The sequence below is a fragment of the Octopus sinensis genome, linkage group LG12 (assembly GCF_006345805.1).
Source record: "Octopus sinensis linkage group LG12, ASM634580v1, whole genome shotgun sequence".
NCBI lineage: Eukaryota > Metazoa > Mollusca > Cephalopoda > Octopoda > Octopodidae > Octopus > Octopus sinensis.
Window position 1 is genome coordinate 57,809,773 of NC_043008.1, and position 13,694 is coordinate 57,823,466.

A 13,694-nucleotide genomic window follows, 5' to 3' on the forward strand; every position below is an offset into this window, starting at 1 on the left:
ATGTATATATATGTATATATATATGTATATATATATATATATATATATATATCTGTGAAAATCAGAGTTAAAGAATCCTCTAAAAAACCCACAAATAACTGGATATATAACAAGCACAATAGAAATCAGGTTACAACCCAGTATACAGGGCCAGTTCCAGAAATTTTCCGAAGAGAGGGCACAAGATCAGAAAGGAATGCAATTTCAGGATAACAATAACATTATTTAAAAGGGCACATTTCTTTTCTTGCGGGGGTTATGTGCCCCTCGGTCTCCACTCTTGGGTCCTCTTCTGGTATAAACGTTTTCTGATATAGAACTCAATACATTGTGTTGAGTGAATACAGGCATACAAACACAGATATACATATGAGAAGCGGTCTTCATATGTACATAGGGGCTACTGCAAAGTTCCTGGCTTTAAGGGTGTTGTGAAAGGTCTAGCAGGAGACCCAACCTTCTGAGTTCTTTTACAGGACTTAGAAAAACTGAAGGACCGCTGCAAAAAATTTGTGAATCTGAAAGGGGAATATGTTGGAATCTATCTATCTATCCGCTCAGTCGAAGTTGACTCTCAGTCACTCGTTGGATCAGTGTCCTCCAGTTAGTTCTATCCTGGGCCGCTTCCTTCAGACTGGCCATGTCCATTCCGGTATCACTCCTGATGGTGTCAAGCCACTGGGTTCTTGGTCGGCCTTTTCCTCTCTTGCCACTGACCATTCTGAGCATGATGTCCTTCTCCAGGGATTTTCTCTGCATAATATGACCGAAATATGCCAATCTATGCTTGGTGATCCTAGCTTCTAATGACATTTTTGGCCTGATCTTCTTAAGAACTTCTCCATTGGTGAGCCTCACTGTCCATGGAATCTGTGAAAGTCTTCTCCAACACCAAAGCTCGAAGGCATTAATTCTCTTCTGGTCAGCTTTCTTTAGTGTCCAGGTTTCGTATAGGTATAGCTCAACTTACGTCAGTAATTGGTTTTAAGCCATACGACTTAAACAAAAAAAACGATGTAACAAGGAAAAAAATCGTTTAAACAAATTTATTAGTTGATATCTGCCGTTTTTAAAAATGGTTTGTATATATATTCACATGTATTTTATTTAATTTTTATTTCAGTATTGAATTTTTGTGTTTTTTTTTATTTTTAATTTCTATGTATTTAAACCTTCACCAAGACCGACGTAAAGTGAAGGAAGACGTAACACGAAATGACATAAGCTGAGGTATGCCTGCATTTGTATTTGTATTCACATGTATATCTGTATACGTATGTACATCTGTGTATGCGTGCGTATGGATGTGTGTGTGTGTGTGTGTGTGGTTGCCAATCGAAAGCAGAGCCTGGATATCAAGGGAGATAACTTTCGTATGTTTTAGTCAACATGGCGTCTAGATTTCCAGATGTCAGTTTGCTCTCTCAATTCATTAAGGATCGGCTAATTTACCAGCTCGAAAACGTAAGTTATTATAATTTCGATATCATCATCATCATCATCTTTATCATTCACATCATTATCGAATTGCATTACATCTGTGATGTTTAATTTTTGGTGATTTACCGTTCTTCTTCACCGTTAGGCTCACACCCCCTTTGTGTGTGTATATATATATATATATATGTATATATATTTCCCTTTACATGATTTAGTTGATGTTTGGACCTAGGTAATCTCTGAGTACGCCTATGGCCAAAAGCGTTCCAATTGTGACCATCATCCTGTGTTACATTCCAGACATAGTAGTGTCTTCAGAACTACATTGTCCACATTGTAGCCTTGTATGAAAGACAGTAGGGTGTGATCGCAGAGATTTAGCTGTTATTTCTAGTAGGTTCGTGCGACATCCTAGATAGGGACTACCTCATCACATCATGTTTGTTGTTATTGTTGGTGTCTAACCCCTCCACCAGGTTATCTGCACTCGGTTTCACCTTTGATCGAAGACGTTCCGACCATAACAACCGCCTTTTTTCCCTCCCAAAATCTATGTGTCAAAGGTATAAATGATCAGCTGTGTCTAACTCTCGGACGGTTAGACCTGTTTTATGAGGGAGACTCGGCAGATTCTGTGAAGGAGATGCAGGTGCCATTTGTACCTTATCAAGCCATCTTTTTGATACGCTGTCGTTGGCTTGACTACATCGTTGTTGACATATACAGCATCCACTTAATTACGTAAGAACCTATCGCATTTTTTAGTTAGTATGCACACCGCCCCTCATGTCTATTTTATCTCGGTCTTAATCAGCGTCATAACATACCATTTACACACACACACAAGCTCAGCTCTCTTTGCAGCCACGTGGTTTTCGGGTTCGGTCCCACTGCGCGGCACCGTGGGCGAGTATTTTCTACTATATCCCCAAGTTGACAATGTCCTGTGATTGAATTTGATGGACAGAAGTTGTTTAGTGACTTGTCGTATATGTCTGTCTGTCTGTCTGTCTGTCTTTCTTTGTCGTCTTGACCAGCTCACTAGCTAGACTGCAGTGAATTTCCTGTCTACAGTTCGTCTGTTATCAGTCCTTGGACAATGCCCTACACCGGTGTTGGTTAGTTCACATCCCCTAACTTCGCGGTAAAGACTGATAGAATAAGTACTAGGCAAAAAAACAAAAACAAATAATAATAATTACTGATGGTCGGTTTGTTTAACTAAACTCTTCAAGGCGGTGTCCCAAAATGGCTGCTGTCCAATGATTGAAACAAGTAAAAGGCAAAAGCTGAGTGTGTTTGTGTGTGTGTCTGTATGCGTGCGCCTGTATGTGTGTTTGTTTGTATGTGTGTGTGTTTGTGTGTGTGTGTGCATGTATGTGGGTGTGTCTGTTTGTATATGTGTTTGTGTGTGTGTGTCTTTGTGTCTGTTTGTCCCTCAGTGTTGGTTTGTTTATGTCCACACAACTTATTGGTTTAGTAATAGACATTGATGGAATAGGTACTATACGTAAAAAATAAGTCCTTAGGTTGATTCATTTGCCTAAAATCCTTCAAAGTGTCGTCCCTGCATGGTCACAGTCCATTGACAAAAACAAATAAAAGGGAATAAATATACACATACTCACACACACATTCCACACACATCATATATATATACAACTTATAAATGAGGGCTAAAGAAAATTATTTCGATGCCAATATGCTGATAACAGACTTTCAAATCGTCAATTTCCACATATTATTTACCCGCTACAGAAAAAAACACGAAGAACTGAAATCGGGGAAGCCGGCCGATAGAATTTTTTTTAAAAGTTCGTTATTTCTATATTGAATCAATTTCGGAATTAATCTCATAAAAGATTCTTTCCTCTTCAGTAGAACATACGAAAGGATATAAATAAGATACTTACATGCGCCCATGGAAAAAAGCCAAAGCAAAAATCATGAGTACATATAAGTACCCCAGATATATCTAAAAATAAAATTTTTTGGTCAGCCTCAGCACAACATGTTGACTGTTCTCCACTACAGGTTATAGTGGTTACCAGTCCCTATAGCGAATAGTAATAAGTAAGACTTATTATATATATACGTATATTCCACACAATCACAGGAGTAGTTGCCTGGTAAGAAGCTTGCTTATCAACCACATGTTTCTGGGTTCAGTCCCACTGCCCAGTACCTTGGGTGAGTGTCTCCTACTACAGCCTCAGGCCGACCAAATCACTGTGAGTGGATTTGGTTACTATACAGCCATACCTGCAAATATGTATATATGTGTGTGTGCACACACACAAACACACACATACAAATCTACATATGCACATAAACATCAGATATGCATTCATGTTATATCTTTATTACATTAAAATAATTTTTCAAAATATCTTTTCATTTGAATTCTATTTTTTGAATTAAAATTTAGATGCCTGGTCAAAAAGACTTGGTGCTTGATGGTGAGCTGATGAAACCACTTGATCGCATTGTTGGCGCCTCTGTTCTAAAGGTTGGTATAAGTTGTACGTTTCTATATATATTTGTTATTTAGTTGGTTATTATTTCTATATATCCTCCGAAGAACCTGAGAGACCTGCATGGGGTGGATGCAGATGTCTTTAAAATAAAACTGGATCTCTTCTTGTCAGGTGTCCCAGATGAACCAACTTCACGGCAGGAGGGGCAGATGAGGGCAGCTGCATCGAACTCTCTCATGCAACAAATGGCAATTGCTAAAAAGCATTCGTGAAGTAAAACCATGTAGCAACACCAAATGGCGGTGCCCCAGCATGGCCACAGCTTGTGAGCTGAAACTAGATAAAGAATTTGTTGTTATATTTCTATATATTTGTTATTTAGCTGATTGAGTTCACCCTAGATCAAAGGCATCAAAACTGTTACCATCCTATTTTTTTAGGGATATAGAGGACTACATCACTTCATGTGCCCTTTTCTGATTTGAGAGAGATTTGGCTGGTGTTTCAGAACATTGAGAAAGCGGAATTTAGTAGACAAAAACTATGCCAAAGCCTATCATATATATTTCTCTCTTCTATGTTTGTGTGCATTTCTCTATGTTTCTCTCTTCTATGTTTGTGTGCGTGTGTGTGTTTATGTGTGTGTGTGTGTGTGTGTTTATGTTTTATGTTTTCCAGTTTCAGCTCTTGAGCTGTGGCCATGCTGGGGCACCGCCATGTGTATTTTGTGTCTCTTTGTCTTGGCATTAATGATAATTGTAAATGAGTGCCACTGTCATGCAAGCAGTGTTGTTTGTTTCTAGTATTCTGCAATGACATGTCAGGCCATTGGGAAATATTAATTCATTTGGGATCAGGTAAGGGTTATTGACATGAAGGGTATCCAGCTGTGGAACATATGTCTCCATAAACTCTGTCTGGAAAAGTGAACATTAAATGATGATGGCGATGACTGGGTAAGTGTCTTCTACTATAGTCTTGGGCCAACTAAAACTTTGTGAGTGGATTTGGTTGTTGGAAACTGAAAGAAGCCTGTCCTATATATATATGTGTGTGTGTTTGTGTGCATGTGTTTGTCCAACCATTGCTTGACAGCCGACGTTAGTGTGTTTACGTCCCTGTAACTTAGCGGTTCAGCAAAAGTGACCAATAGAATAAGTACTAGGCTTACAAAGAATAAGTCCTGGGGGCGATTTGTTTGACTAAAGGTGGTGCTCCAGCATGGCCACAGTCAAATGCTTGAAACAAATAAAAGAATATATATATATACACACACACACATAATGTGACTAGGATGCTAAAAAACAACTACATTGCTAGAAATAAGAGCTAAACTACTCTAATGCTGTAGTTAACACACATGAATGAAAACATGCACCATCAGGGACCATAATTGTCCAAAAAATGCCAACTGAGAATTTTTAAGAGTGTAATTAGTTTTGGCATTTTCCGTTGCCATCATCAGTTAAGCCAGCTTGATGTTCAGCCATTTCCGGAATTGTTTCTCTATTAGCATATATGCTTTTGTCATTCAAATTAATGGATGATTTAGCAATTCGCTAATGTGTATACAGAAAATTAATATAAACAGCAGGTTGTAATGTTTCACCAAAAAGGAGAATTATGATTGTCACTAAATGTGACCAGGGTTGTTAGGAAACACCCACATTGCTAGAAATAAGAGCTAAACCCCTCTAATGCTGTAGTTAACGACAACTATGGTCCCTGTTAGTGAATATGTTTTCATTCATCCACTCTGATGGGTAGCTGGTGTTAGGGAGGGTATCCAGCCATAAAAACCCTGCCAAACAGACACAGAAGTCTGGTGCAGGCTCCTGCCTAGCCAGCTCCTGTCAAACCATCCAACCCATACTAGCGTGAAGGGTGGATGTTAAATGATGATAATGGCAGAACCGTTAGCACGCCGGGCGAAATGCGTAGCTGTATTTTGTCTGCCGTTACGTTCTGAGTTCAAATTCCGCCGAGGTCGACTTTGCCTTTCATCCTTTCGGGGTCGATAAATTAAGTACCAGTTACGCACTGGGCTCGATATAATCGACTTAATCTGGTTGTCTGTCCTTGTTTGTCCCCTCTATGTTTAGCCCCTTGTGGGTAATAAAGAAACAGATAATAATGATATATGTGTGTGTGTGTGGATAAGGACAGCCACATAAAGAAGTGCCAATACCTTACTGTGGAGGGAACCTGTGTAAGAGGTAGACCCAAGAAGACATGGGGCAACATGGTGAAGCATGATCTCCGAATGTTGAGCCTCATGGAGGCAATGACAAGTGGCTGAGACCTTTCATGATATACTGTGCTTGAGAAGACTCCTCGAGGTAAGTGAAATCGTAGTTGTGGCCAATGCTGGTGTTGTCACGTAACTGGCACCCATGCCAGTGGCACCCATGCCAGTGGCACCCATGCCAGTGGCACCCATGCCAGTGGCACCCATGCCAGTGGCACATAAAAATGCACCCATTGCGCTCTTGGAGTGGTTGGCATTAAGAAGGGCATCCAGCCATAGAAACCATGCCAATTCAGACGGGAACTTGGTGCAGCTCTCTGGTTTACCAGTTCCAGTCAAACTGTCTAACCCATGCCAGCATGGAAAGCAGATGCTAAATGATGATGATGATGATGATGAAGATATATAAAATCATTATTTTTATTTCAGCATTTCCATGCCAGCAAGTATTGGCCTGTTTTTCTGAGCCAATGTTTTACGATTAGATGCCCTCATTTTAGTTGCTTTTTATGACACACATTAATGGTATTGATTCATTTAGAGAATAACATTCTGACAATAAGAGGATCGTATAAAATCCCTGAAATGTAATGACGAGTAATCATCCAGCTATGACAGTAAAAAAATAACCTAGGCAAAGCAATTTGTAAAAACGCCTTGACGATAGATAACAACTGAACTGAGGTGAGATAGACAAAATATCAGAAAAACTGTCACAAGAAACAGCTTCAGAAAAGCAAGTTATTAGAATGCTAATGTAGGATCAGTATGCGGGGTCAGATCTGGCCAGCTTAAATTGAAACTGCTACCATCCTATTTTTTTGGGGATATAGAGGACTACATCACTTCATGTGTCCTTTTCTGGATGTTAGAGGATGAGGATGACGATGACGATGATGATGATGATGATCATGATCATCATCGTTTAACGTCCGCTTTCCATGCTAGCATGGGTTGGACGGTTCAACTGGGGTCTGGCAAGCCCGAAGGCTGCACCAGGCCAGTCAGATCTGGCAGTGTTTCTACAGCTGGATGCCCTTCCTAATGCCAACCACTCCGAGAGTGTAGTGGGTGATTTTACGTGCCACCGACACAGGTGCCAGACGAGGCTAGCAGACGGCCACGCTCGGATGGTGTTTTTTATGTGCCACCGACACATGTTATATATATATATATTCTTTTTTGGAATAGGGAATCTTGAAGCAGATGACAAAGCTATAAATAATAACATAAATATTGGATGGTAAAACCGTTTTGGATAGAACTTATTTCCTTCTCCCCACCCCAACCTCATTGTCTGTACCCCACACACACCTACCATTTACTTCATTCCTAAACCCAAACTCATCTCCAAATAACTCGACCTTGTCCTTAAAGAAGAATGTTGTTGAGAGTGACTTCAAAGTTTCAGCCACTTAAGCCTTATGATACTCTCTCTCTCTCTTTACTCTTTTACTTGTTTCAGTCATTTGACTGTGGCCACGCTGGAGCACCGCCTTTAATCGAGCAACTCGACCCTGGGACTTATTCTTTTGTAAGCCCAGTACTTATTCTATCGGTCTCTTTTGCCGAACCGCTAAGTAACGGGGACATAAACACACCAGCATCAGTTGTCAAGCAATGCTAGGGGGACAAACACAGACACACAAACACACACATGCATATCTATATATACATATATATGACGGGCTTTTTTCAGTTTCCGTCTACCAAATCCACTCACAAGGCTTTGGTCAGCCCTAGGCTATAGCAGAAGACACTTGCCCAAGGTGCCACGCAGTGGGACTGAATCCGGAACCATGTGGTTGGCAAACAAGCTACTTACCACACAGCCACTCCTGCAATGCATTATAAACTATTTTCCCAGTTAACCTTCCTCCGATGTTGCTGCACCTGTTTTGTTTCCTTATATATGTGTAATATATAGTTTTCTATATCTTTTAGGCTCATGGAGTTGCCAAAATATTCAAATTCGATTTTACACAAAAAGCATTGCCTGGATGCCAGCAGTAAATATCATTTTTCTTCTTTGTAATTAACATTTGCAATTAAATTTTATTACATTATTAATTATATTATCAATTACATTATGCTGTTTAGCTTCCATAGGGGAAATATTGTGATGTGGGTGAAATCATTTAGTTCTTTGAAACAAATATAGAATAAAAGTAAAAAATATAATTCTTCAATGACTAATATTGACTAATGACAAATGATATAATCATTAAGGCTGATTTAAGGTCAGCAGTTTTAGGGGTGGGATTGAGTTAATTACATCAACCCCATTTATTGTATTGGTAAAGTTGGCTTTGGTGGAATTAAATATATATGTATGTATTTATGTATGTATGTGTGTGTGTTTGTGACCCTTTGTCGGTATGTATATATATATATTATGTCAGGTCACTTTCGAGTGCTACTGGTAACATGTACCCCAGTACAACCTGTTGCATGGTTGGGTCGTCAGCGACTTAACCGGCAACCCCACCAAGCTTGCTTGGTGAGGAGGGTGTTTATTGGAAAACCTGCGGGATGAAAAGCAAAATCCGCCAAAGGGCGGAGGAACTATTGAGAGTCAATGGCCATCCAATAAATGTTTTAAGGCTGTATTATGCATGGGGACATAGAAATAAGCGGACTGAATACCCGATTGCGCAGTTAAACCATTGGGAGTGAAGGACTCCTAGCCTTTGTTAGGGCATCCTTCTAGGAGAAGGTAACTCAGGTAACTGGGATAACTCCAACATAAAACTTGCAGCTCAGTGGTTACCGGTGATGTTGACTTGTTCTTCTTTTCGGATTATGACTGCTGTTGCTTAGTGAGTGAGATTGACTCAGTGCACAGCCTTTCTTCACTTTAAAAAAAAATCTTCTTGCACAGGCATTGCATGATAACAACATTGATTAAGCTTCGTGCAATGGCCATACTCGATAACAAGGGGGCAGACACCATATATATATATATATGTATATATATATATATTTTCCCTCCTTTCTGTTTAGTGCACAAGAACTTACACAAACATACACACACACACACATGTATGATATCCTGGAGAGTGTGTGTGTCTATATCACTTGTTATACACTACAATAAAATAAGTACCTGTTGAAGTACCTGGCTTGATATAATTGACTACAGCCTTATTATTTACCTATTTACTTCAGGCGGCTGTACATTGTTCGTCCAAGAATTGAAATGATGGAGCATATTGCAAGGCAAGTCAATTGTGAGAGAAGTTTAGAGCAGAAAAGGACATATCGAATATTAATGACACCTCGTAAAGTAAGTACTTAAAATGAATTTGTCAATATATATATATATATATGAATGGCGGTGCCCCAGCATGGCCACAGCTCGTGAGCTGAAACTAGATAAAATGAAAAATATATATATATATATATATATATATATATATATATTTATTAATATTATTAAAATATAAATATATACATATATATATATATATATATAATAGTAGGGAATATAATTCCATAACTTACAGGGAAAAATTCAATTAACAATTTTAAATCAAATTTCACAATATATAATATATGTATATAGTTTAGTGAAAAACCACTATTAAAAAATTCATTAAAGAAAGATGTTATTCACACCATATAGAAAACATATACTATAAAAAAAAACTTATTTGTAAAATATTTACTATTTATTGTACTTTATTGATTTTTTAAAATAAGTTTTTTTTTATAGTATATGTTTTCTATATGGTGTGAATAACATCTTTCTTTATTGAATTGTTTAATATTGACTTTTCTTGCTTTCGTTTCTATCTTCTCATTCCATTTTTTGCATCAACCTTCTTCATGTTTTTCTTCTCATTTTTTTCATAATGCATAAGCAGAGCCTGAAAGATTGCTTGGAGACACATGGTGTATTTTATAAATATGCCTAGTAAAAATATCCTAAAAGCATGGAACTATCAGTAGCTCTTTTGGTTATGTATTAAATACATGTTTATGTCTCAGTGGATTGAGTACTTTTTTTGTTGATTCTACCTATATTGGATCTATAAACTATTAAACTATGTCTGTGTGTGTATATATATATACACACACACACATATATACAGGGTGTGGTGAATAAACTGTCGTCCAAGTTATGCAAAAATGAAAATAATACTGACATCTCATTTTAACAGATATATTTACCAAAATAACATAAAAATATCTTGAAATACTAAAGAGTAAATATATTCAATAAAATCACTATTGGCTTCAACAACAGCCTCCAGACGACTTTGGAATCTCCTGCGACTCTTCTGGACAGTCTCCTTTTTAAGTTAGTGAATACTGCCATAATCCTTGCCTCATCTTTGATGTTACAAGGAGTTTTGTTGGTCTTGTTGCAGTCTGTGGAGTTAGGTGGCCAAATGTTAGTGGGTGATGTGGTCACAGGAATTGTCTAACAGCCATGACTGGGTTCTCCTGCTTGTGTGGCATGGTACAGAGTCCTGTTTCCAGACAGAATCTTCCAACAGCCTCCCTCTTCACCCAGAGCAAGATTACCTCCTGAAGGCACTTGATGCAGGCCTCTGTGTTGAGTCTGAGGCTGTGTGGGAAGATGAATGGAAGCATAATGTCGCCATCACTAGTGATCGCCCCAAACACTATGATGTTGACTGGATGTTTGGTCCTCAGATTGATACCCAAACACTTTGAAATGTTCGTATTGGAACTTCTGGCATGAATCCCAAGCATTGCAGCATGTCATTTCCAAATTTCTGGCAGAGTGAATTGTGTCATGGTGCTGTTTTCCTGACAGATGGTGCCCAACTGCTCTTACTTTTAAAAACTAGCACTATGGCCCGGCAATACCGGATCGTAATGCCAGTGCATGCATATACAGCTGCATACGTGCGCACGTACACGCGCTACTGTCCAAATCTCCGACCAATCACATACAGCTAGCTGGCATTCAATTGGCGTATCAAGTTTCGGGCATTTTAATTGGGTTTAGGATAGAAAATTCACAAAATAGTCACTTCTATTGATTTTTTAATGGCTTTGCAGGGTGACTGGGGAAATGTAAAGATGTGCACGACCACCTTTGGACGGTTTTGAATGACCATAGAAAGTGTGAGTCCTCTAACTGAAAAATTGTGGATTTGTATAAAGGACACGCATGCAGACATTTTGCCGTTTATATATAAAAAGTATAAAATGGAGACAATTTTCCCATTGCACTCTGTATGTATGTGTGTATATATATATATATATATATATATATATAAATGTATGTAATCTTTTTTTCAGCTGAATGTATGTGAGGAAGTCTTGGAGAGAGAAGGAGTATATGGCTATGTTACTGTGGAAGAGTTCATTTTAGATTTAATACCACTTGACCGAGATGTTTTGTCTTTGGAATTATCCGATTTCCTGCCAAGATTTTATTTGGTAAGTTGAATTGAGTACAATTTCTTAAAAGACATAAGACATCATTAATTTCAAATTCGTACTACAGAACTGTAACACACACACACACACACACACTGGACAAATCTAGCTTCTCACTCCAATTTTACAAATAAACAATAACATCACTGAAATCTTGAAGTTATGAGATAACGCATGATTAATTCAAAACAATTTGAATAAATAAACATTACATTTAAAAAAATAATTTGAATGCTAAAGGTTTAAACATTGAATGTCAAGTGGAAGTCCACCAGAGTAAAACGATAATCAAAGAGGTCCATAGGCTAAAAAACGGTTTTGAGAACCCCTGAGTTAGATAATAATAGTAATGTAATACACTGATTATTTCTACTCAGAATATTTTGTCTAAACCAGTTACATAAAGTAGAGGTGGGTCCATACCAACATGGTAAAATCTCTTTCATTCATTCATTCATCATCATCATCATCATCGTTTAACGTCCGCTTTCCATGCCGGCATGAGTTGGATGGTTTGACTGAGGGCTGGCAAGCCAGAAGGCTGCACCAGGTTCCAATTTGATGTGGCAAAGCTTCTACAGCTGGATGCCCTTCCTAATACCAACCACTCTGAGAGCGTAGTGGGTGCTTTTTACATGCCACCAACACGAGGGCCAGTCAGGTGGTACTGGCATCGACCACACTTGAATGGTGCTTTTTACATGCCACCAGCACAGGAGCCATTCATAAATGCTCTTCTCAGCCTTCTTTCTCAGATATTCTCCCTGAACTGCTATTATACACACCGTATTTTCTTGCATTCAAGTCAAATTTATCAGACCAAAATTTATAGCTCAAAAGCTAGGTCAACTTTATACACCAAGATGACTTTGGAGGATCAAACATTCTATGTTTGGAGGATCCAGAAAGACAGTAATGATGTTTGAATGTTTACAACCAGTTGTTTGCACTATATACTTCACTGATTTTATCATCATCATTATTCATCATCGTCATCGTTTAATGTCCTCCTTCCATGCTGGCATGGGTTGCACGGTTTAACAAGAGCTGGCCAGGCAGGAGCCTGTACCATGCATCTGTGTCTGTTTTGGCATGTTTTTTATGGCTGGATGCCTTTCTTAACACCAACCACTCCGCTGAAAAATATGATACAAAAATCTATAATTATCTCATTCTTCTCCAATCACTACAACAACTTGACTGGCTTCTGTACCGGTGGCACGTAAAATGCACCAACCCAATCGTGGCCGTTGCCAGCCTCGCCTGGCACCTGTGCTGGTGGCACGTAAAAAGCACCCACTACACTCACAGAGTGGTTGGCGTTAGGAAGGGCATCCAGCTGTAGAAACACTGCCAGATCAGACTGGAGCCTGGTGCAGCCTCCTGGCTTCCCAGATTCCCGGTCAAACAATCCAACCCATGCTAGCATGGAGAACGGACGTTAAACGATGATGATGATGACGACGATGATGATGAAAAAGAATCCAATACATTTGTGTAATTAAGAAATGATTTGTTTTTTCAGCATAATGATTTTACCTGGTTAAATACTGTTGCGAAGTCATTGGTTCATTTCCAGTCAGTCTATAGACAAATACCATTTGTCTGTGGTATTGGAAGAGCAGCTAAGGTAAATGAAATTATTTTACTTCTTTCAGACTATTTGATTGTGTTAAAAATTAAGATTTGAGGGAACAAACTCCCTTAACCCTTTCACTACTGTATTTATTTTGAGATGCTCTGTGTTTCTTTCAATTAATTTTAAACTAGCAGTATTGCCCGGCGTTGCTCGGGTTTGTAAGGGAAATAACTATATAAGCATTTTTAGAGAGTTACTTCCCTTATATAAACCGAGCAAAAATGCATTAGAAATGCAGAAAAATGATGGTAAATTTTTTTTTTAATCGTAGTCTCATCGTAGACGCACGCTAATACCCAGAAGGGCTCGATATGAATCACGACTATAAGATACCCACTTTTGGTTAAACTGCACCACAAAATGTGGGAGTAGTTAGGAATCTAAATCGGAGTAGACAGACACACACAACTTCAGTTTTATATATAAAGATACAACAAAGAATTTAATAAAATAACTTTGTTATCATTAAGCT

General features: G+C 38.5%; 1 protein-coding gene across 1 annotated transcript in view; it reads left to right on the forward strand.

Annotated features, from left to right (window-relative positions):
- The first annotated feature begins 1,330 nt into the window (after positions 1–1,330).
- LOC115218001 (vacuolar protein sorting-associated protein 33B-like) overlaps positions 1,331–13,694 on the forward strand; it is a 33,158-nt gene continuing 20,794 nt past the window's right edge. The window contains exons 1-6 of the mRNA XM_029787746.2: positions 1,331–1,464; positions 3,869–3,949; positions 8,110–8,174; positions 9,334–9,451; positions 11,443–11,583; positions 13,109–13,213. Of these exons, the coding sequence (XP_029643606.1) occupies positions 1,390–1,464; positions 3,869–3,949; positions 8,110–8,174; positions 9,334–9,451; positions 11,443–11,583; positions 13,109–13,213 (585 nt within the window). The 5' untranslated portion in view covers positions 1,331–1,389. The remainder of the gene's footprint in view (positions 1,465–3,868; positions 3,950–8,109; positions 8,175–9,333; positions 9,452–11,442; positions 11,584–13,108; positions 13,214–13,694) is intronic.